Below are 25,111 nucleotides of genomic sequence, written 5' to 3'. Positions count from 1 at the left end.
GAATGGAATTCCTGGAGAAATTGCGTGTGAAGGCTTAGAGGCTGAATGAAAATTTGTGAAATGATTTGGAGTGATATTGAATGACATAAAATGATACGGCGTTACCTGGAATGAGTTGAAAATGTTGAAGTTGGAATGGTGTAAATTGGTTAAAAAAAGAGAGAAAAATGAAAAAAAATCTGAACATTTGGCTTTTATTTTTAATTTTGGGGGGGAAAATGTGGTAGGGATAAGATGAACACAAAATGTAGAAATTAGAGGAGAAAAACAAAGAATTTAATGGATTAGCTTTTATTTTAAAAATTTGAAAAAAAAGAGGTGGGAATAAGATGAAAAGTTTAAAATTGGAACAGTTTGAATCGTTCCAAACGTTAAAAAAAAAGGGGAAAATAAAAAAGTTGGAGAAAAAAAAATCGTAATATTTGGCTTTTAGTTTTAACTTGAGAAAAAAAGGAAGTAGGGATGAGCTGTTGTAATGTTTGAATCAGTAAAAAAAAAGAAAGTTGGAATTTGGAACAGCTTAAATGGCTAAAAAAAAATTGAAAATATAGGAGAAAAACTTTTTTTAATATGTAATTTTCAATTTTTGGGGGGGCAGTATTTTAATGGTGAAAATTGTGAATTTTTAGTAAGTGTGAATTTTTGGCATGTTGAAAATCATTCAAGTGAATTAAATAATAGGAACCATTTAAATTTAAGTTGAATGTGATGTTTTGGTCGAAAAATTTTGAATATTGTAAAAAATTCGAATTTTTGGAATGAGAAAAATAGTAGCCCCGAAATAGCATGAATGTTTTGAAATTTTGAATTGTGTCTATCAATCAATAAATAGAATTGAATAACATATGCATTTGTGAATTGATGGATGATGGATAACAATCTATAATAAAGTTGAAGATGTACAATAACATATGTGCACATTTAGATTTCCATGTCTCTCTCGTCTCATTCTTCCCTCCCTTCGAACAGGTTGCATTTGTGCAATACAGCGATGATGCTAAGACTGAATTTAAGCTCAACACATACCATGACAAGGGAGTCGTCGTCTCAGCTTTGCAGAATGTCCGCTACAGAGGAGGAAACACCAAGACAGGTACTCTCATCTTACAAGTGTGCATGTATCTGCAAGATGAAAAGATCCAATTTGGTAATGGTGTTGATTCCTGCTCCTTTGTACAGGCATTGCACTGAAACATGTTTACGATAAGGTGTTCACCTATGACAATGGAATGAGGAGGAATGTTCCTAAGGTTCTCGTAGTGGTCACAGATGGACGCTCCCAGGATGACGTCAAGAAGAGCGCCCTGCAGCTGCAGCAAGCTGGTATGTCTCAAAGTGTTTGCATCTGTGAAGTGTACAAACGCAAATTTGAATGATTGGAATTTCCGTTTTTCCCCCACAAAATTGTTTGCAGATTTTTACCTCAATGACAAAGCGTAAGAAAAAGGTTACAAATTCATCACATTTGTATTGTAGTTAGTTTGTTTACACAATTATGCACTGGCTCAAAGTTCTGCATACCATGGAGCTGTGGTGAATGAAGCAAGGACTAATGGATGAAGGAATTTGATTTATTTTGTTTATGTTAATGTTACAGTCTACCGCAGCTATCCATTTGTCAAATATTATGTCATCCTTCTCAACCAGAAAGTAGCCTGCCAACAAACAAACAATCCACCTTTTTTCCCCCCTACTTTTGGTACCAGTTCAGTTTGGAGTTAAGACTAACGTCTTGGAATTACATTTTCTTGCGTAAGCTTTAACAATTGTATTGTTTTGTGCGTTTGCCTACACAGGCTACAGTGTATTTGTGGTTGGCGTGGCCGATGTGGACATGGCAGAGTTGAGAAACATTGGCAGCAAACCCAGCGAAAGACACGTGTTTGTGGTGGATGACTACGATGCCTTCGCCAAGATCCAGGACAACCTGATCACCTTCATTTGCGAAACGGCAACTTCCAGTAAGACAGAGTTTATGTTATGTCCTTTACTGATCTACTGCCAAAATAAGTACTTGTTTTAAACTGACCAGATTTTCAAAAATCAAAGCCGGGACAATTTAGCTGGAAAATAAATGTACATTAATTCTCACCAGGAACTATTTATAGCAAATTAAATGGCTTGTCAATCTGGTGACCGGTGGTTGTGTTATTACTTTAGCTAATGCTAAATGCTAACTTTGTTGACAATTCCCGGTGAAAAGCGCAGCCAGAAACGTTCAGCTCATGTTTGGTTTGACTACATTTCCCATGATTCTGAGACAGAGAAGCAGGAAGTCGTTCTATTTCCGATATGACGCAAATGTGAATGTGAAAAGAAGTAGGAAGGGATTTAAAAGATAACTTCCTTTTTTAAATTTGTTTATTGTATGAATCGATGTGACAACTGATTGATTGACATAAAAATGCACCCCCCAAAAAAAGAAAAGAAAAGAAAAGAAAACTAATTGGACGCAAGGACGGGGCTTGCGTAAAAAAGTTGGGCAAAACGATATGGGCTGGTGAAATCAAGGCTCAAACCCGAGACTGCCGCTGTTAGTGTTTGGTCACCTCATTTCAACCCTTGCATTATGTGGTTTCCAACCCTTTATCACTTTCTGTTTTTCTTTAGCTTGCCCTCTGATCTACATGGATGGATACACCACACCCGGTAACCATCACGCTGACTGATCCCAACACGCCTTGCTAGCATGACTAGCATGTTGTTATTTTCTGGTGTCTTTCACTACTTGCCATGACTATGTTGTTTGTCCATCTTCAGGATTCAGGATGCTTGAGGCTTTCAACATTACAGACCGCACATTCGCTGGTATGAATGGTGTGTCCATGGAGTCGGGTTCATTCAACAGCTACATTGCCTACAGGCTGCATAAGGATGCCTTCTTGAACCAGCCCACCAAGTAAGAGCGGGTGCAAAATCCTGTGTGTATGTACAATCAGTCGATGGGCTTCTTCAGTGGACGCTAATAATGTGCAGCCCCCAGTTATTATTGATAGCGATACTCAATTTCCCCTGTAGTCAAAGGGATTACTCAAATCCGCCATTGGCAATACCGCTTAATTGTTGTAGAATATGAAGCACAAGCTATACAGCTTGGAAGAGCTGTCCTGTCTTAGTGAAACAACACTCACCCGTGGGCTAAACGTTTTGTGCTTTTATGCAACTACAGAACTTCTTAAGTATATTTATTTGTATGTGTGGAATGTAAACATTTCACATTGTAGTCAGGAAGAGCGGATGGAAAATACTTTCAACATGTGAGTCATTTGTGCACACCTAGAGGGGTAACTGGTAATAATTTAGCTTTTAAAAGTTTTTCCTGACGGACTGTACCATTCTGGTTAGTTGTTAATATCTTCGAATCTTCGAACATTTGCTTGATTGATTGACCGTGTCGGCTTTTGGTTCGTCACTAAACAATTCGTTAACACCAACCAACAGGGAGATTCATCCAGATGGTCTTCCTCCATCTTACACCATCGTCCTCCTCTTCCGACTCCTACCTGACACATCTTCGGATCCTTTCGATATCTGGCAGATTGCTGACAAAAACAGCAACCCGGAGGTCGGGCTCACCATCAACCGTAAGGCTCCTCTTGTCATTTGCTCGGAAAGATGCTGTAGCAAATTAAACTTTTACATATCCGCTTAATTATGGATAGTCATGGGAACCAGGAAATGCATATAACTGTCTGTACTCTTCTACGCTAATTTAGGATTTGGCTTCCTTGTAAGATTGGCATTTATTTTTCAATGAGTATCTTTTACCACTGTGTAACTGCACATGTGGTAAGTGCATGCAAATGATTAGGAGCATGGACTAAATCCCCCCGTAACCTTCTTGTTATCCCCCTCATCCGTCTACCCCCATGTGTTCCCTATAGTACTGTCTGTGCTTTTGCGTGCCGCTTCATCATAGCCTTCATCAAAGCCTCCTCTCTTTCCAGCTTCAAGCAAAACAATCACATTCTACAACAAGGACACCCGAGGAGAGATCCAGAAAGCCGCATTTAATGAGGAACAAGTGAAGCGCATTTTCCATGGCAGTTTCCACAAGGTAAACACACGGCCCCATCCTTGAAGGGATGAGGAGCGTACTGGTCCCAATCAGTGTCTTCATTTCAATTCATGTACCATTTAACCCTCCTGTTAGGTTGGTTTCTCAGGAACAGCAATAATGGTCCCGGGTCAGTTTGACCCAGGCTATACTTAATGATTAAAACACATCTCAATAACATTATTAACCGCGTTCATTGCAAACATTTCAAATTAACCATTTTTAAGTTTCATCATGAAACACTACTATTCGTAGTTCTGTAACGTAGAAATGGGTCCGTTTGACCCAGGCTATGTTTAATGTTCCAAAAGCAATGAATTATGGCTCATGGTTAATAGTTTTTAATGCAAATGTCAAAATGAACCATTTTAATTGTTTGTTGATAAAGTTTCATTGTGAAAAACAACTCAATTTAAAATGGGTCAATTTGACCCAGGCTATGTTTAATGTTCCAAAAGCATTCCGATATTTAACATTTAATTGAAAATATATAAAAGTGAACCATTTTAATTGAGAGGGTTCGTAGCAAAAAAAATAATTAATACATTATAGTTTTCAGTATTAAAATTTGTCAATTTGACCCAGTGTATGTTTAATGCTCTAAAACCATTCTAATAAACATTTAACATTTAATTGAAAAGTGAATAATAAAGTGAATAATAATTAAAAAATTGTTTTTTATTATATTATGGGTTTTCATTTCATATATGTTGAAATTAATAATTTCTTATAGACTGTTGATGTGAAAATAAACCCAATATTCTGCATGTTCCTTGCAAATATCTCCAAATGTTTTTTGTCTGTTAGTGCCAAGTTTGAAAGTGCAAAGCTAAACTTGAAGGTCAATTTGACCCACAGCATAACAGAAAGGTTAAAAAATCAAAAAAAAAAAAAATATAGCTCAACCTTTGGATCTTATTGTTTGATCATGACAGCTCAAGAGCCAAGATCATGCTGCTTTTTTTTTCCTTCCAAAAAGTCATTTGCAATCCATTATACAGCTGAGGTCGCATGTCCAAGTGGTATTTTAACATTCAATTACTTACTTGATGAATGCGCTTTGGAGTTTATAAATACAATTTAAAATAAATTCTTCAATTTCAATAATCCAATAGCCAAATGAGGACAGCGGAATATTCTACAAGATGTTGAGTGATTTCCAAACCAATCAGCTCTGCACACAGGAGGCTGGATTGCCTTCTATTCTATTTTATTTGGATTGAACGTGAATTAGTCATGGCGCATTTAGGTACAACGTAAACAGTTTTACAAACTACTTTTTCAATCTAAAATGATTGCAGCTGCTTTGATGTCGTCATTTTCGACGGTATTGCACTAGTAGGGTTGAAACTTTCCTTATTAGAATAGTCGTTAAGAGAAGCGTGTCCTCTGAACAATCTGTCAAAACAAGTCATCAGTTGAACTAAACCGCCTACGAGATTATGTTTCTTTTTACGAAACCTTTGTCTTCAGATCAATTGCCACTACATTAGGCCCGCTTGCTTGTGTATCATCTCCTGGGATGACTGAAATCAGATTGTATCAAATCCAACCAAAACCAGCAGTGACTGTAAAACATCCACTGTTTTGTTTGAACTCAGCGGGCTGTTGGGATCACAACAATGAATCATCGTGTGTTTTCTTACTTATGGCTTATCTCCCACACTGCAGGGAAAAATAGTCGTTTCAAGTGCAGTTGCTTTTACGGTTTTTATCCCAAAGACTAATATGTGGGTCCTCTAAAATGACTGACCAAATAATGTTCAGGGGACCTATCCAATGGTAACATCCAATCATGCCTGAATAATCTCGGTTGAGTGGACCTTTGGAACTTCCACACGGTCAGATTTTGAATAAATCAATTTCTTTGAATAAAAAAGAAATAGAATGATTCTTCTAGTAAATACTATAAGTGTAATTCTAGTACATAAGTGCAAAAAGAAAATAGTATTAATTGTAATATGTAAATAATTACTTTTGGTGAGTTATGTTGATCATTTTTTTTGTTCATTGTGATAGTATAGAATGAAATATTGGCATCCCAGTGTCATTATTTAGAAACCACAAACCTAAATTGGGGGGATTCTGGATTCTGGATCTGGAAAATGTTTGCTGGTGATTTAATGACATCAGCCATCGGACAGCATAATTTCTATGTGTGAGCCCTCAGAGCGTGATCATGGTGCCGACTGTATTCCCAATGTACACTTGGTGGCTAGTTTGTGGCCCAGCGGTCTACCTAGCCGCTTATTTACTGGATTGCTGACTGAGTGCCACTTCTCCATGCTTTGGCAGACCGTATTGATGTGGTTTCTTGACACTTTGTCCACTAGAGTTACAGATTCACCTCATAGTATAGTATGTAATGTGTCTATGCGTGTAATGCCATGAAAATGTGTAACTTAAAATGCATGTAGGCTGTAAGTTTATGAATTTAACCTTTTTTTCCACAAATTTATACTATTGGTTAGTCAGCATTAGTGTTAATTTAATTAATAAAAACTTAACAAAAATATTTTTTCGTCAACACACATTTTTCACCAGACCAAAACTAAACTAGACTAGAATAAAACCCTCATTAATAAACAATAAGTGGGACTAAATCAGTATGCATTTTCGTCGACTAATGAAGACGAGACGAAAATGTACTTAACTGAATAAAAACTGGACACAAATCTTTGGAGATTTTAGTTCATAAAACAAACTAGATGAAAATGATACGATTTTGTAAAATCCTGTCTCTGCTAACACACGATGACACACCCCATTTCAAATCTGCATCTAGTGAGTGCACCATGCACAAACACATGGGACAGACAGGAGGTGGATTCACGGTGAACGGTAAAAAAAGAGAGAGTAAATTATAGCTATAATTTAACATTAATCCAACGGCTATAATTTTCGAACAATAATGTTAATGTGACCGCTAACTAATGCTAGCTGACTTACTAGCTCATGGCATGGCGCCATAGTAGCCACTATTTCAGTGTGTGTGAAGTTGTTTTTCATCAAAAAGATGAGAGAAAATTTGATGTGAAATAGTTTGAGATCTGAAATGTTCAACACACTTGACAAAAAATTATACAGAGGTAAAATGATTGTCCTGACTAAAAATAGACTAAAACATTGACAGTTTTTGTTGACTAAAACTAGACGAATAAAAATTGTTTTCTTTGACTAAAATAAAGACTAAAATGCTAGATTTATAACTGACTGAAATTGGACTAAATCAAAACGGGATGAGGTTGACTAACTATGATTAAAAACTAACAAGCGTGATTGAAACTGAGCCTAAATTTAAAAATGGCGGATAAAATTAACACTAGTCAACAGCAGAGTTGTCACAGATTACTTGAAAAAGTAATGTGATTCCTAGTGTTGTTCAGATACTGATACTGGTATCAGCAGAGGCCATGATACGGCATTAAAACAGTGGTATCGGTATCGGTGAGTACTAACAAGTAACATGCCGATACCATTAATTCTGACGCTAATTTATGACTTTGAATGCAGCATCTTGTGTCTTGCTCATGCACAACATTCACCGATGTGTGACATGTTCACTGCATGCCAAGCTAAGATATCCTATTGGCCCTTGAATGCTCTGAACGAATGGCAGGACAGCTTTTTCATGTTGAGAAAAAAAACAAACCTTAGGTATCGGTATGGTATCGATACTGCAAAGCTGGGTATCGGAATCAGTATTGGGGGCCAAAAAAACGGTATCGGAACACCGCTAGTGATTACTGATAACTGATTACTCCTCAAAAAAGTGACGCCAGCAAATGAGGCATCATGTTTTGCTGATTTATACACAAAGAGGTATCAGTCGAAATGTTATTCAAATAGCAGTCAGTGTTTATGTCTCAGTCTGACAGTCGTTCCCCGAACTGTCATTTTCATCAAACACATTTCCCCTCACTCATGTTTGCTTTGAGATTTTAGCTGAAATGCTGATATTTGAAAAAAAATGTAGGTAGTGTTCAAATGTCCCAACCCCAAAGACACTATTGTTTAAACCTCATAGAAAAATTTTACGTCGTGGCTCAGTTGACCACAGATGTGTACTTTGCCAATGAAACTTTAGATCTCTTGCTTCTCTGAAGTTCACTTTGAAGCAATACTATAAATCTAACTTTAACTATTACAATAATAGTACTTTCCCAGTAATGGATAGTATAAACATTCGTAATCTGAGTAATAAATGTAAAAATAGCACAACTAAAACATTGTTTGAATCCAACAACCACATTCAGAATTGTATGTATGTAGGTAGTGCAGTCATTCTGTAAAAACTTCTCCTTTATTGTACTTTTAAATAGTCACCCTAAGGAAAAGGGAAAATACAGTGAATATTGACTGGTATGTCTTTTAATTTTTGGTAAGGAGCACAATGTTCCTTTTATTTCTTTATACCTAATATTTTCAGGCTTTTCATTTTTGCCATGTATTAAGAGTCCTTTAATGTGGTTCAAATCCACTGAAAGCATTGAGTCATAGAGTGCTTGCATTTGGCTTTCCCCCTCAAACTTGTAAATAAAGAGCAACCCGGGTTTGAGAGGTCGTGGTCTACCGCTAGCTGAGCATGTGGGAAAACTCTCAAAGATGACTTTTGCAGATGAGGGCCACGCTACCCCTCTTGGGAACTCCCTGACTCCCACACTTGAGGGGTTGGAGTCCATAGCGAGGATGCTCCTGTTAATCCACAAAGACACTTTTCAGTTCATGTCACTGTAAAACATTTTGCATCGCTGCATCAAGACATCCTTGAGATGCAAGTGGTAGTGTTAAATGTGTGGTTAGCTGATATGAAGGCTTTTCAGTAAATGATCTAAGCCCAACTAAAAACAAAAAAGACTGCCAGGGCACTTTAAATATTGATGGGTTTGTCTCTCTGGGGCTGCACTGGTTACAATTTATCTCAGTTTAATGTAGAGGGGAAATTCGGACAAAAGAGCCTCCCAAAAGTAATAATTAGCTTATTTTGAAACATCAATCTAATGAAGTTTCTGATTTTATGGACTCAATGAAGTCAAACTTAATCATACTTGCTCATTAGATCAAGCGTGCAATGAATCCCTTTTGCCCTTAAGGTTATGGATTGGCATATACCAAAAGCAACAAAATATATTCTGAAAGAAATCCTGGAAAGTAAGAGATCAGCCTGAAATTTGAGAACACGAGCATACGTATGCATGTGAGGTGTTCACTTAAGCCTATACCTGTTTCAACAGTCACCTAATATTTTCACTGCATGTGTCATCCACTAGAGCACTCTTTTCAAACATTTACTCAAAATCTGACCAAAAGTTTCAATACCGAAATAATGTTGATATTGTCAGAAGTTATAGACATCATTCATCAGTTGCCAGCGAAATGGCCGTCCGTTAGTAGTTGACGGACCTACCGTCAGTCCTTGACAGAATGTACACCTCTGGATTTTGTCTCAGTGTGAAATGCCTGCCACTGTATGTCGGTGGCATTTATAGATGGAACAGCATTTGGGTTCGAACAGTACCATCATCAGGATAAAAGTGTAGCCCACCCAAGTCCCAGATAATGAGGACGTAATGAGTGATTAGTTTCCAAGAACGTTGGTCAAGTTCGTGGTTGTTAAGGTTTTGTAGAAAGGAAAAGAGTCTTGCTTATTGTAAGATAAAGAAAGCTTGCCTAACCGCTGAGTAGGGGAAAATGTGCTCTGGTGAAAAGAAAGCTCGGTATGCCACAAATTATATAGTTTCATGATGCCAAGCAAGGCTCGACGGACACAAACTGACACTTAAGTCATTCTGTATTGTTATACATACACACGGCAGGCTGCTGTCAGATGGTGTATATTTCCTTCTGTTGTGCGCCATTCATCAGCAAATGCAACAAACAGGAGTTGTGTACTGAAACAGGAACCACTGGATGGTAATATCAGAGTGGGTAATCAACGCAGTTTCGGAAAGTCTAAACAGTTTCCCGGAAGAAGCAATTATGTGGATTGAAGCATGAGTTTCTTGAGAAGCTTAATACAAAAAAGTTGAGAAAGGTTCAGTGAGGCTGTTCTTATCCGTAAGGCTGCACTTTTCCTTAATTCTTCATTTCCTTCACGTTTAAAAGGTCAGTCAGACCCCAGACAAATCCAAAAGGGAACGTCAAACCCATATTTTCAAAATCCCTGCGCATGATCAAATATTAGCATAGCTGCAGGTTTGGCAGCTGCAAAGGTTGAAAAAGACAATAATGTGTTGCCACCTGTCCATCATCTTCTCCCTCCAGCTCCACATCACCGTCTCTCCAGAGAAAGTCAAACTCAACTTGGACTGTCAAGAGGTTGGGGAGAAGCGAATCAAGGAGGCCAGCAACATCACACTGGAGGGATTCGAAGTGCTTGGCAAGGTGGCCCGGTCTGGAAGGAGGCAGTCTGCAACAGTAAGTGAAACAAGACTGTCACAAAACACATGTGCAAAATCATCTCAATTATTTCACAACTTCACTGAACAACTAATAAAAAATGAATTATTTGAAAGAATTCCTATATGTTTCTAATATGCACAGTAAAAAGCGTTCGGTTTCCAGTATTCCGCTGTCTGTTTTTAACACCGTGCATTGTCATCATGTATGGAAGCCATTTTTAACACCTCTCAATGTTTTTGTCTACCGCTGTTTAGTTCCAGCTCCAGATGTTCGATATTATCTGCAGCTTGAGCTGGATCGGCCGAGACAAATGCTGCGACCTGCCAGCCACAGTAAGTTTCTTTTGAAAAACACTAGTGTTCGACGACATTGTCATTTACTGGGTGGGATTGTGAAGTGCAACTTTGGAGGGATATTTTTTCTCAAAATGTTGGACAAATTCTCAAGTTGACCTAAATGCGTTATAAATTGTACTTCTATTGAAGTAAATGGGAACTTTGACAAAAAGGTATTGTAAAATACCCTGAATAACATTTTTTTTTAATTATACAAATGTGTAAAAAAAAAATGGTGTTGCCCTCTGTATAATAACGACAAACTGTAATTTTTTACATTGTTTTATTCATTCATATTATTCATTTTGATATTAAAGGATACCAGCAAATTGGGGGACTAAACTGCATACAAGTAAAGAGAAAAAAATGCTTTTCAAGGGATATTTTGAGGGGGCCTATTATACAAGGGTGCATGTTATAAACCACATTTTTACGGTAATTTGAAAATGAGTGCTTCTACAATCATTATAGTTCTGGCAATTAAACACATTTGTTAGATTCTGTTGGCTGTACCAGGAGAATGCATACACACATTTTTTCAATTATATTCCCTAATTTCCATTGATTGTGAGGTTTTGCAGCACGACCTCTCTCTGATTAGGATGAAGCAATCTTGATGGCATCCATGAGTTTTTTGACCGCTAATTATTACTGGTCTACACGTGTATTTCCCTCATCTAATCCTTTTTTCTTTTGTTTCCAGCGAGATGAGGCTAAATGCCCGTCCCTCCCCCACTCCTGCACATGCACACAGGATAGCATCGGCCCCCAGGGGCCTCCCGGTCCTTCGGTAAAGTCACTGCATGTACCATTATTCCTCGGTCCTGTCTTCATCTCTTCTACTGCTGATAAAATAGTATTTTTGCGGGTTTTTACAAAGCATTAAAAGTCATGAAATGGATTTTGATCAAATTAGGGCTTTAAATGCAATTAAAAAGCTTTAAATATGATGTCCAGAGTCATTAAAATGTAAATACAATTGAAAAAACCCCATTAAAATTATGGCTCATTTTACATACAAAATTGTGCAAATGAATCACTTTAACATAATTTAGCAATAATAAATGTAATAAAAATATATGTATTTTTGACTAGTCGTAATTTACAATGAACAAAATGGCCTAGAGTCCACGAGTTGCTTCATGTTCCATAGGACAATCGCTCTAAATTTGAAAAGAAAAATGTACTGTTCCTGTCACTAACGTCCAAGATAAAGCACAAATGCCACCTAGTGGCAGAAAAATTACCTCAACACAAATCAATGACTGAGTGTTTCACACCCCTTTCAACTGTTTAGTATATCTTTTTAACTTAAAATAACTTTATGAATTACTGAATCAGTGAAGTAAAAGATACAACCAAATTTGTATTTGGTAACCACAATTGTCCGTTTTTATGTTAATTAACAAGAGTGTGAACAACTTGAAAAAATGTATTTAATTATACATTTAGATCATATACAGTATAACGTGTGATTAATTTGTTAACTGTAGAAATTATATAATTAATTAAACTAAATGATAGCCCTAATATATAAAACGTATGCCTATGTATTTGCAGTACAATGTGGGCATTTTAGGGTGTATTAAAAACGGCTTTAAAAAGCATTACATTAGATTTGCTGATACCGACAGAAACCCTGTAAAATATTCCCTAATATGTCAAATATGTTATGACAATGATGACAATGCCATCGATTCTTATGATGGCGCGACTATAAAGAGCAGCTTGACATTTGCCTGCGATACAGTTTGATCTCCAGAAGTCTGAGGATGTCCCTCGCCTCAGGAGATATTTTCTTTTCCTCTGAGGAGAGCAATTGAGCATGAGGCCAGTCACATGCAATGAAATATTGGTTTAGGGGTTAGCGTCAAAAGATAAATGCCTGTTGGAAAAACGACTGGATAATGTGCGCTCATAACCCCACTCATCTCGTGCGAGGATCATTTATGTGGCTGTGCATGTTGGGGCTGTTGGATTCTACTGCTGTTGTTGCGCTCACACGTCTTTTGATTGCTTGCCTTTCTAGGGCGGCCCAGGATCCAAGGGACCGCGGGGAGATCGAGGCGACCCGGGCAAACCTGTGAGCAAAACCTTCATTCGCTTTTAACATCTTGTAATGTTTTCACTGTCATTTAAGTCAACAAATGCCAATAACAAAGACAATTCCCAGTTTTAAAACACCAAATCTCATAGCTATGGTTTTCCAGAAATATTGATAGTATGCCGCAACAATATATTCAATCACACCAACAAAAGGAGCAACATCTGAATTTAGTTATGAAAGCTTGGTCTCATCGATACTCAAACAACAAACTGATGTAGTCAGTCTTCTATTATCAAATGAAATATCTGGTAAGGGTTGTCTTCTTTTAAAAATATTTGATTGTGTTGTATATCTCGGCAGGGTCCAGTGGGTCCACGTGGTGAGCCTGGACTTGTCGGACCAATGGGACCACCAGGTCCTCAAGGTCCTAATGGACTGTCTATTCCTGGATCACCTGTAAGTTCATGTATACAAAAAAAAAGTTAGCTGCAACATTTATGTTATATTACCCTCCACCAACCATCAATTTATAGCAAAAGTAAAAAATAAGCATTTCTCCACATTCAGGGTCGCCCCGGACCAAAGGGAGATCGTGGAGACTCCGGCCTAGCTGGCCTGCAAGTAAGTACCCCCACCTTTCTTCTTGTGGTTTATGAACAAGAAGTAAGAAAGCATTCATGGAGAGAATTGCTGCTTCTGGAGCCTGGATTCAGTTGACACGGCAAGCATGGAAAACCACACTCAGGAGTGGAAGGATTACCCTCCATCCTCGGGGACACCCACACTCTCAAAGGGGCTCGATGATTGACAAACGGTAGACCGGTGATGCAGTTCAATTATTAAGTGTGGAGTCCGGTTACAAAACAGGAAAAATGGAAATGGAACATGTTCTTTGCCCAGCCTTGTAACTCAAGATAATATCGAAATGCTGAAATTAACATTGAGTTTTCGTGATCTTCGTGATCATATTGCTTAACCAGTCCAAAGTCACTTGCATTTGGAGATTGACATTGAAACATAGTGTACCTAAGCCTGGATTGTAATTGGGCAGTTGGAGATTCTCACCATTCAACTGTGGTTAAAAAGAATGAAGTGTTTTTTTGTATACCATCATTAATGCGCATGGATATCTTGATATCTTGAGTCTGACCTTAGTATGTTGATTTTGGCGTAATAATTGAGAAAAAGCAAGTTTTAAAAAAAGAAGCTTTATAGTCCATTTAAGCAGAGCTATTTGCTAACTGCATGAATTGGTTGTTCCTGATCGTTGCACATTGATTGACTGTGTCTGCTTTTTTCTCACAGGGTCGTCCTGGACCACGTGGCCCTCTGGGCGCTGTTGGACCAAGCGGAGTGCGGGTAAGTACACTTACAGTGGTGTGGACACAAATGGATGCACCATTCATTTATTTGAAGTTGATCACATACTTACTGAACCCACTGTGTATAAAAAAATGCTGTTGTGAAGAGTGCGCTGACATAACATGTTCTCACTTGTTCCAGCAGCAATATTCAAGGCACTCTTTTATACAAAAAAGTAATTGAGACAGACTAAAGACTGAAAGCAATACAAAGTCATGACACTGATGTATTGCATGGAGAGTGTCCCCAGTGTGTTGTAGCTCACGTATGTTGTTTCTACGCAGGGGCCACCAGGAAAGGACGGACCATCTGGACCCAGAGGCCCATCAGGGCCAATGGTAAGTGTATGTTGCATTAAATGGGCTTAAAACCCTGATTGATGCGCAACCATTGCTTTTCTACTGTCGTCTCGTCATACTTGTGCTACCACAATGATTCTGCACGCATCCTCCCCTTTCTTTTCCTTGTGGTTAAGGGATGTCTGAATGTAATTAATCCAGCTCTGCTGAGGACAGGCGTCATGCCAACATACAATAAATAAATAAATAAATATCCTCAGTGCATCTCATGAGTGCTATGAGCAGAGGATGTTTTGACATGGGAGTGTTTCCATCTCCATTTAGAGCCCTTGGCAACATTTGTCCTCTAATGCAGTTGAGTGTAAGTCACATATGTGCAAGTCACAAGTAAGTCTCAAGTTACTCTGGCAAAACTAAAACAAGTCAAGTCTCCACGGAATTTCAAGCAAGTCGTAATTCAAGCCATAAAAGTTTGATGTCTCACAACATAAATTGGACTGATAATAAAATGATTTTTTTTAAACTTATAATAACACAAAAAAGTATACTTACACCTATAAAAGTCAAATGAACTATTGATTATGAAATAAAATGCATGAGTGTTTACAGTTACTAATGCATGTAACACAATGTAATATACGTTGTAATAGGGAGGTTCAATACCACTTTCTTTCAGACTGATATCAATACAAATATTTACATACATTTTCCCAAATAAACATCCATCCTTCTGTAGAATTCTTCCTTAAAATTGCATGAATTTAGTGACAATTTTGTATTTCATTTCTAGCTCTTGATCGAGGTTGGCAAATACTGGTATTGGTCACCGTCGCGAGTAAGATACCTTGAAATAAGACCCATCCCTATTTTTTAGGTTGTCACTTTATGACGTTCAGTCCATTTACTTGTGTTAGATTACCGGAAGATTTGCTACATCACATATGGCGTAAATGCAGCCGTGTCTTTGTTGACACATTCAGATTTGTGTCCTTTTAGAATGGCCCCAAACCTGTCTTGTCACTTTTTTGCCTTCTAAGTTAAACACATAACATGACATAAAGCTTTGTTCAGGTTTGAACAACTACCAGTGAGCTAAACTGTGAAGATATCTAATCAAATTTTATCTTAACATAGTGTCAGGTTTAGTCAACCGAGAACATTTAATAAAAACAGACCAGGAAGAAAGGCAACTGACTTGATTATTTTTGCTCGCGAGGAGAACAAAACAGAGATGTGCACAGATTACAATCTCCTTTCCGCTCTGGAGCGCACTCCGCCAAATCTCCTCTTTTTATTGGGTAGGCCTTGGTTACATAGCCTATTGCTGCTCTAAAGGGTTTGGGGAAGTACATAGCAGCAACGTGACAATCATCCCGGATATGACTCATTGCGCAGACAATAATGCAGACATTTTTCTTCAGCGCGTAAAGTTTCAGTCAAAGTTCACAGTTCAACCACAAAATGTTGCAGTCGCTATCTTGTCACATTTCAGTTCCTGTGTTGCAACTGAAGCTTCTTCTCTCCACAGGCGACCCCAACCCACATAGTCCAAACATAGGTCACAATTGAATAAATGCTTTGCAATTACTAAAAGAGTAAATATGGGATAACGTATGTACATTTATTCTAACACGTAACTTGCCTGGATCTGTGGGTTTCCTATTGATGGATGGCGTTAGATGTAGTAGTTATTTCTCTTATCCCATCGTATCTTAAAGTTAAGCCAAGCAAGTCACAACGCTGGCGATAGGAGTGTGACTCGAGTCAAGTCATGTGACCGCCATGTTTACTGTGCTCCAATAAAAGATGATTTTTTAACTATGTATCACTGTTTTCTTTGTCCTTCTTCAGGGAAATCCTGGCTCTCCAGGTGTACCAGGAGTTACAGGGAAACCAGGGAAAACAGGAGACGCAGGACGCTCAGTATGTGATGACAAAACAATCAAAGGATAGCTTTTTGGTGCATGAAGTAAACATGTGATATTGCTCTCATTAACAGGGTCCCGTTGGCCTTAAAGGAGAGAAGGGCGAGCGGGTATGTACACTTTTGTTGAATCAGTCATTTACTACCATCACTGTCACGTTGATTGAATCAAACTTTGTGTTTCCAGGGAGACTTTGCATCCCAAAACATGATGCGTTCCATTGCAAGACAAGTTTGCGAGCAGCTTGTGAACAGTGAGCAAAACATTTCTTCACCCGAATATATTTTTTTAATACTTTGATCGTCCCACTCTAACATGTTTGTTTATTTGTTCCAGGTCAGATGAGTAGAATTGACCAGATGCTCAACCAGATTCCTTCTGGCTACAGTAGCAACAATCCAGGGCCAGCGGGTCCAGCTGGCCCAGCCGGCGAACCGGGAACCCGTGGAGAGCCCGGACAAAGCGGACGAGCCGGCTTCCCAGGAGGTCCTGGTTTACCTGGAAGTCAAGGAGAAAGAGGTACTTGAGCTCTTCTGCCAAGATTCGCTACATAGAAGTTCAGTTTAAGGTCATGCTAATTGTGACTGAATTACATAAGAGCCTGCTGTAGTCTGCACCTGGTTCAACTTAACTCCTTTCCATATGTGAGCATTAAAGGGGAAATCAACCCCAAAATTGTCTTTGCAAAAATATGTTCTACGAGCCCCCATTAGTCTAAACATTGTGTTAGTGGTATATGAGTTAAGCAGTAAAATCTCACCCTATTTTTATCCCTCTCACGGGGTGGCCATTTTGCTACTTCACATCACAGTTGCTCAGGGTTCAGGTAAGAACCAATCACGGCTCGCCTGTTTCCATGTGACATTCGTTCGGCTGAGCTATGATTGGTCGTTATCTGAGTCATTTTCACTTGACAGCAAGTGTTAAAATAGCCGCCCCATGAGATGGATAAAAATGGGTGGATTTTGCTGCTTAACTTATATACTACAAACGCAATATTAATCATGGTTAGACTTAGTAGGGGCGCATAGAACTAGGGGTGTTCCAATCCAATATTGATATCGGATCTCGGTCTGATATCAGCCACAAAAAACAACAACAATTGTATTATATTGGTGTAATAATTTTTTATATTTTAAGCCATTAATTTATTTTGTATTTATTTTATTCAAGTGTAGTTTTCTCATGTCTCACATTTTTGGGAATAAATGGGTCATATTTTCTCATACCTACCGTTTTTGACTATTGTTCTTTGTTTGAATATTATCTTTTGATCAAGTCTCTATCATTTCATACTAAGAAATAAAAAAAAAGCTTGTGTCATTCTAGCTGATAGTGTATCGGATCAATATCGGTATCAGACAGTAATCTATGCTGCTGAATTTGTTTTTTCCGCTAATGTTTTATCATCACAAAACTGATGTCACTCTTAATTGCTTATTTGTTTAGGTGTGCCAGGTGAGAAGGGAGAGAGAGGATCTCCAGGCACAGGTGTCAGAGGACAAAGAGGTTCAACTGGACCACCAGGTAAGACCACCAGGTTCCTTCTTCTCTCTTTAGTCTGACAACGGCTTTCATTGTTGAACCTTGCGGCCAATGAGGCAAGTAACAAGCGTGCGTGTAGGTGCTCTGTTTATCATCTCTCGGTAGCAGCTGCAGTCGTGCGACTTGATGTTTACACTAAATCACACTCGCACAGTGGCTCCATTTTTCTTTGCGTGGAGCTTTTGAACACATGGACTAGTCCCCTTTGTCAAATTAAAATGGCGGAACATTTTGACCAAAAATGTGTGTATTGCAGGCACCTTCTTTGGGCAGCTGCATCACATAAAATCTTTGAAAAACACCAAAAGATATTTCCGAACCCATCTATAGGATTTATGTGCTTGGGCTTCTCCAAACATTGTGCACATCTGAAGGACTACATACCGTAGCATGCGTTTCAATTTAGCATTTTACTTGTCTTGTAAATTTCCATATATCAGTCATGATACAGTTCAAGATTACTTGTAGACTTCCAATGTCTTCATTGTAACGCTGAAAATAATGTAATGGATTTTTATCAATCACTCATCACTTCTTCAGATTTGCTTTTGGTGAGAGGAAGACATTTGTAAAGCATTCGAGTCCGGCCTCACAAGACCGAATACTGAATGATGTGAGACACAACTAAAGACCGGTGGGAGGAAGTCCACTCTGATGACTCAATTCAATATGAGTGTGACTCGGTGTGCGTGAAGGAGAAAGCAGCAGAATGTTGCACAACGAGCTTTCTTTGGTGGCTTACTTGACAACACATGGGTTCACTTAAGGCAGAGCGAGCGAGGGGGAAAATTCCATGCTGAGTTCTCACTGTCTAGACAGATGGAGCTTGGGGGAGCGGGACGGGTGGGTAGAAACCGGTACCTCCACAAATTCGACACAAGTAATTTTTTTTTTTTTCAAGCTTTATAATTGAGCAACTGGAATTGTGAAATTACAGAGCTGCAAACCCTTTCCACTCAATATTTACGAGCGATGTCACAAGGCACCCCCTTAACACCCCCTCCTCTCTTTTCAGGACCACAAGGAGAGTCAAGAACGGGACCCCCGGGTTCCACTGGCCCATCCGGGTCTCGTGGCCCTCCAGGCCGTAATGGTAATGCCGGGGTGAGGGGACCACCAGGACCCCAAGGATACTGCGACTCCTCTCAGTGTGTCGGCATCCCTTACAACGGATACCCAGGTAAAAGCCAAACTGCCTCACTCCTGCATGCTACTACATGACATAGCACACTAATTACAAGCAGCTCAGTGCACTACTTTCTAAGGTAACATTTAGAAACATGCATGTTCTGTGAAAGTAGTGAAAACAAAACATTAATGCGAGAAAACTGACCGTTCACTAAATTCGATCCCTAAATGGCCAATCATTGAAAACAGCAGAGGTGTCCAAAATAGGGCCCTCGAGCCCATTTTGCAGCCTGCCATCCATTTTTTTGGGCGGCCTATGGCATATACTAGAAATAACTTTTGCTATACAGAATTTCTGTTCTTAACACAGAAACCAAAATGGTTCCCTTGACTTTTTTGCTTTGGGCATACCTCAAGTGATAGAGTGGATGTCTCCTTTGCTGACGGTTATGGGATTGTTCCTGAACCCTTAAAGGATTAAAAAAAAAAAATGTTTTAATTACTTTCTTCTAAGTGTAAAGTTGACTCTATTTAGACTGGGACCAAATAAAAAAAATTCCAGAGTAAAATATGCTCTACAAAATTTACTACCGCCTCTTATACCGTTCTAAAATTTTGGTCAAATTCCAATTTGTACAACTTCAGGGGCATTTGATTGAAGAGATTGCACTGTTCTATGAACAATAGATCCATTCAATGAATTTGGACAGAGGTAGAAAAACATCGACTTCCCCACACGGAAACTAACTCCAAGTGTATCTTCATGACTGCCAACTTGGAATTCTTTATTTTGCTCTCACTCAAGCCTCATGTGCAATATTTAAATCCAAAGTTTAATAGGCCAGCTGTGCCTAGCCAAGCCTGGATTGGACAATCCCTACTGGGAAGTGTTTAGCGATCGGTCAGTTGGGACTCACCACTTGCCACCAACTGCATTTGTTTGATATTCTATTTAAAACATGCATGTAAATCACTCTAGCTAGCAGTGTATGATTATTAGCATGCGGTGTAGTAGCTTTCCCCCCCCCACAGAGACAACTCACCCATCTGAATATTTGCAGGTTGGGCACAGTAAATTCTCTGAATCTACTATGCAGCTTTAAAGTTTGAAGTCCTGTTTCTGAGACCTTTGCCCATTTGTTCCAGGGCATTAATAAAGGATAAACACCATGGACATGACTAATGAACATTAAAACAAACATTACAAAAAGGCAAAAACCAGAATGGAAGTGGACTGGCACTAACATCATCTCACAGCTATAAGCTACCGTGATGGCAACCTGCTGGCCTGTTTGCATCTTGAACCACAAAAGCGCTGGGAACACAAAAACCGAGACAGAGCATTCCTGCCAAGGAAGGAGCATGTACAAACCCCCAACCAACACAACTACTAACAAAGAGGATTTGTGTACATGTAGAGGTGAGACTGTAAATAAAACTAATGTTGTGCTATGTAAATGATGTTTGATCCCGGACACTTCACTAAATCCAAGTTAACGTCTGTACTGAGCTTGTGCCTTATAACAACCCCCGCTAACTTACTTACACCAGCAATAACCTCTGTTTACAAAGTGACCAGACTGAAGCATGTTCCATTTGTTACTTTTAACCATTATCTTTTATTTTGTGTGTATGTCGAACAAATCGGTGCTCAGTGGTGCGCTCATGCCAGTTAAGTGTAGCGCAACTGTTGTTGTTGTTGTTGTTTTTAATGTTTATTATGCAATAACTCAAGCTAAGAATAAAGTCATAATGGTAGGAGAAGACAAACGTGTTCATCAAACAGGAATAAAGTTGTAATATCAATAATGGGATGAATGGGAGGTCAGCCCAAAAATTTTCTTTACAATATGTTGTATGTGCCCCCACTAGTCTAAACGTCATTCTGATTAATATTGCATTTGTAGAATATGAGTTCAGCAGCAACATTTGTATCCATCTCAGGGGGCGGCCATTTTGCCACTTGCTGTCGACTGAAGATGACAACACAGGCGCTCAGGGCTCAGGTAACGACCAATCACGCCTCAGCTTGCGAATGTCACATGACCAAACCCTGAAAACAGGTGAGCCATGATTGGGTGTTACCTGTTTTCTGAAGCTGAGCTGTGATTGGTTATTACCTGAGCCCTGAGCAACTGTAATGTCATAGTCAGTCCACAGCAAGTGACAAAATGGCCGCCCTACAAGTGGATATGGCTGCTTAACTTGTATTCCACAAACGCAATAATTTATGAAAGAAGATTGACCCCCCCACCCCCCCCCAAAGGAATGTTTTTACTTTATTGGATATTGACGATTTAATTGTTTGTCAAACTTTTGCTAAAGTGTAACTTAACAATATCCTCAACAGCTCAATTTGTTTGTCATTTTACAACTTTATTCCTGCAAAAATGACGTTTTAATGCTAAAATTATGACTCTATTCTCACAAATTGCAACATTTTTTTTCTTGTAATATTTTGATTTTATTCTTATAGTATCCTTTTAAAAATATATGTATTTTCTATGATGCTAATACTCCTTTGTGTAAAATGAAAAATTGAACACAGGACATATTAGGGAGAGGGGAAAAAAACTATGTGCAATACCATTTGAAATTGTGCAGCACTTGTTTGATTTGGACGCATATTTTCTATAGCCACCAACTCCCAGCCCGAACCGGAGGTAGCGTCTCTACCCGTGGAGCCGGCTGGAGCAATTGAGTCAATACAATCATCAGGTTACACGCAAAACCAGCGAAGAAAGCGATCACTACCAAAAGGCGATACAGAGACACTAGCATCATAGCTACCACGAGGAGTTGTTAGAGTGTAGTATTTACATAACTTTGATGATCCATTTATGTGAGGATAAAGTGCTATTCAGAACATATGTATATGGGTTTGATACCCATAGTTATATTGAACATATATTGTTTTGACATGAGAACTTAGCAATACAAAGGTCGCTCATCACGCTTAGTGCTCCTTTTAATGTCTGCTTGTAGTATCTGACTCCAGTGTTGAATGAAATTCAACCACCAGGTGTTATTTTTGCCCAATTTTATGTTTGTAGCAAGAATTCTTAGGTCTTTAATTTGATCCCCACAAAGTTTGTTCTGAATCCTGTTTTGTACGGCTTGTAAAACAAAACAAAACAGTCTGACTTGTAATGCACCAAACTTTTTTCAACAAATGTTTTTGTTTCTGCCACCACATGTGTAATTTGCATGTTTGTGTTGTATAATTTACTGAGAATTTGTAAGTCAGAATATATTTGTGTTCTATTAATGCAGTTAGATTTGGATGCAAGACTATGGGACATCGGATTGCTGTTCTCATGTTTTAACTGCACATATGTTGTGAATTCCCCACAGCCTTATTTTCTTATTTATTTCTGAAAAACAGAAGAGGCATTTTTCAATAAAACTACTGAAAATGTTGCTTTTGTGTCGGCTATTTTTTCTCTTCTGCTTCTCTTATTTGGGTTTAATGGTTCTGTTTCTTAATTTTGAGTGACATAACATGTTCATTCAAGTCTTAAGAAATATGTTTGATTTTGATAGCAGAATACATATTCAGCCACTCCAAATGTCAGGTCATGTCAGTGCAACAGGAAAAGAGGAGCTGGAGTGTGAAAATAAATATTCAGAACTGTTCAGACTTGCTTCACAGTCGGCAGAGCAGCTTTCAGTTTTTAGCGAATAAGCACAGACTTACCGAACACCGTAGATATTAGATAGACCTGGCAAAACATTTTCTCAAATCATCCATATCTAATGGAGGGAATGTGAGACACACAAGGGAAGGAAGTTCCTGTCCAGACTTTAAGCCTGAATTGTGCTCACAATAAAGAATGGGGTCGAGTATCAAAAGTCACCACCAAAACACTGAGTGATTGCATTATTTTATAATGACAACATGAAACTTTTTGGTAAAAGTTGACTTTTCTGTGCTTCCTTACTATATAAAAAAGTTACTTAAAAAAGATCTAGTACCATATAAAAAGCCCTTTTTCAAATTAAAAAGTAGTTTTTTATGGATTTATAAGAGGTTTGTCAAAAAGAGGTTTGTCAAAAAAAAATTCAAGACTGGTGTCAATAAAGATATCTTTCAAATCCAAACTACTGTACAAGGTTTTTTTTCCCTTTGAAGAAATCCCGCTGGAGTCATAACACACTTTGCCAGCCGTCTCTACCACGCCTTCATGCAACCCTGGAAAGGACCCTCCTCTGCAGTTCTGTCATCAAAGCCAACTTGCTGTCGTCAGTGTCTTCAGAACAGGTCACCTTGGTGACCCTCTTCAGCTTGGGAAAGAAGAAAAAAACCACACAGAGACAATCCAAGTGAGTAGAGATGTTGCTTCAACATGCGAGGAACTGTCAGATGCTCAGGGGGTTGTTAGCACCACAAGTTGCCCTGACTCGTGCCTCTTATCGTGCACTGAATGTAGTGAACGATGCAGAATCTCGTTGTAGATGTGCTATAAAGGAAACTATATTATTTTAGGGGTGTCAAAGTTAGAGCGTTCATTTAAAGTTCCTTTAACGACACTCATTTGTTTTTAACCCGCAATTAATGACTGCCCCTTACTTGGAAAGCCTGTATTGGGAGAATTCCAGTCGCAATGCAGCAGACATGTCCACGTCAAAATTTAGCAGTAATAATAATGCATATATTTGTGGAGACTGGGGACAAGTTACATTTTACAATTTTAAAAATGTGCAGAATTTCACAAGTTACTGCATGTTAAAGATTAGACAGTTCTTAACATGAAAAAAAAAATGCACTGACCAACGCAGATCAATATCACACTCGTTTTTTTTACAGTACAGTACATATTTTTAATTTTAACTCAATTTTATGATTTATTATGAAATTACTGTATCAATGGCTAAAAGATGCAGCCATATTTCCATTTAACATATTTTTCCACTTTTATGTTAACAAGAGTATGAAAACGTATTGTGCATTTTATTGTACATTTAGAACATATATATATATATATATATATATATATATATATATATATATATATATATATATATATATATATATAATGTATTTATTTATTCATTCTTTTACACAGATCGTCATGCTTGAAAAACACTGCTGTGGCTTGAAGATAATAGTGGTGAACCTAGACTAAATTAGAGACCAACGTTTTCACACTTTGAAATATTATCTCCATTACCGATTGGGAACCTATGAAGTACAACTTTGTGAAACGTATTATTCCTGGTAGCTGGTATCACTTGCAGGTATAGTACAGTAGGAGTGTGTACAGCTGGTTCATATTAGACCTAACACAGGAGGGGGAAAAAATCTGTCAAAACACTTGGCGTGCAAAGAAGAGACTGACATGAAAATAACAGTCGAGAAAAACTGACTGCCGTGGGTCCCGCAGAATGATATCAACACGGTATCTTGAATCAATGTTCACGTAACCCAAACAGGCCTCCGAGGTAGGCTATCACTTTCTAAATATATACACGAGTGACGACGAACTGACAAATTGGGGATGCGAGACTACAATTGTACAAAGTGCGATATTGAGACGCACGACTTTGACCTGAGGAAGATGTCCGATCCAGCTGAGAGTTCTAATGGAGACCTGGTACCAGTCTACCAACACACGTGGCAACAATTATGTTTCTTCCATCCATTTTCTTGTGTTTATCTGAGTTTGGTCATGACTTGCAGTTCACCTTTTAACAAAGTGAAACCAAACCACTCGATAGTAGTTGTTAGAGCGAATTCAATTGGCTCCTCTCAACAATTGCAACAAATTTCAAGAATCACAGAAGCAAATTATCCATCCATTTTCTATTCAACTTACCAGGTGAAACGGCACACCGCGTCATGGAGCGGCCACTCACAGGTTAGCTGCACATGGATGGAGTTTTCTTTCTTTTGGTATTTTCATAGGACCGGCGCTTATAGAAATTCTGTTATGTCGCCGTTGTGGGAGTGAACACAGCTCGCCCTTTAAATTTGACCCTGGGGACCGTGTGCACGCAAAATACGTTCGTAA

At 38.5% G+C, this 25,111-nt stretch overlaps 1 protein-coding gene across 5 annotated transcripts in view; it reads left to right on the top strand.

Annotated features, from left to right (window-relative positions):
* Nucleotides 1-22,520, top strand: part of col12a1a (collagen, type XII, alpha 1a) — a 58,563-nt gene extending 36,043 nt beyond the window's left edge. For 3 of the 5 annotated variants that reach the window (XM_086094282.1, XM_086094281.1, XM_086094280.1), the window contains 22 exons: nucleotides 970-1,093; nucleotides 1,180-1,323; nucleotides 1,797-1,961; nucleotides 2,611-2,649; nucleotides 2,761-2,899; nucleotides 3,442-3,584; nucleotides 3,948-4,057; nucleotides 10,322-10,474; nucleotides 10,714-10,791; nucleotides 11,498-11,584; nucleotides 12,824-12,877; nucleotides 13,202-13,297; nucleotides 13,409-13,462; nucleotides 14,147-14,200; nucleotides 14,488-14,541; nucleotides 16,354-16,425; nucleotides 16,502-16,537; nucleotides 16,614-16,680; nucleotides 16,764-16,946; nucleotides 17,877-17,954; nucleotides 18,988-19,152; nucleotides 21,738-22,520. In XM_086094282.1, coding sequence (XP_085950408.1) covers nucleotides 970-1,093; nucleotides 1,180-1,323; nucleotides 1,797-1,961; nucleotides 2,611-2,649; nucleotides 2,761-2,899; nucleotides 3,442-3,584; nucleotides 3,948-4,057; nucleotides 10,322-10,474; nucleotides 10,714-10,791; nucleotides 11,498-11,584; nucleotides 12,824-12,877; nucleotides 13,202-13,297; nucleotides 13,409-13,462; nucleotides 14,147-14,200; nucleotides 14,488-14,541; nucleotides 16,354-16,425; nucleotides 16,502-16,537; nucleotides 16,614-16,680; nucleotides 16,764-16,946; nucleotides 17,877-17,954; nucleotides 18,988-19,152; nucleotides 21,738-21,886 — 2,244 coding nt within the window. In that variant the 3' untranslated portion in view covers nucleotides 21,887-22,520. Of the gene's footprint in view, nucleotides 1-969; nucleotides 1,094-1,179; nucleotides 1,324-1,796; nucleotides 1,962-2,610; nucleotides 2,650-2,760; nucleotides 2,900-3,441; nucleotides 3,585-3,947; nucleotides 4,058-10,321; nucleotides 10,475-10,713; nucleotides 10,792-11,497; nucleotides 11,585-12,823; nucleotides 12,878-13,201; nucleotides 13,298-13,408; nucleotides 13,463-14,146; nucleotides 14,201-14,487; nucleotides 14,542-16,353; nucleotides 16,426-16,501; nucleotides 16,538-16,613; nucleotides 16,681-16,763; nucleotides 16,947-17,876; nucleotides 17,955-18,987; nucleotides 19,153-20,161 lie in introns of all 5 variants that reach the window. The other 2 variants (XM_086094283.1, XM_086094284.1) reach the window with 2 other exon arrangements.
* Nucleotides 22,521-25,111: the final 2,591 nt, after the last annotated feature.

Source organism: Leptonotus elevatus, chromosome 14, assembly GCF_054856555.1.
Source record: "Leptonotus elevatus isolate MCC_2025b chromosome 14, RoL_Lele_1.0, whole genome shotgun sequence".
NCBI classification, from domain to species: Eukaryota; Metazoa; Chordata; class Actinopteri; order Syngnathiformes; family Syngnathidae; genus Leptonotus; species Leptonotus elevatus.
This window is presented reverse-complemented; position numbering and strand designations above follow the sequence as displayed.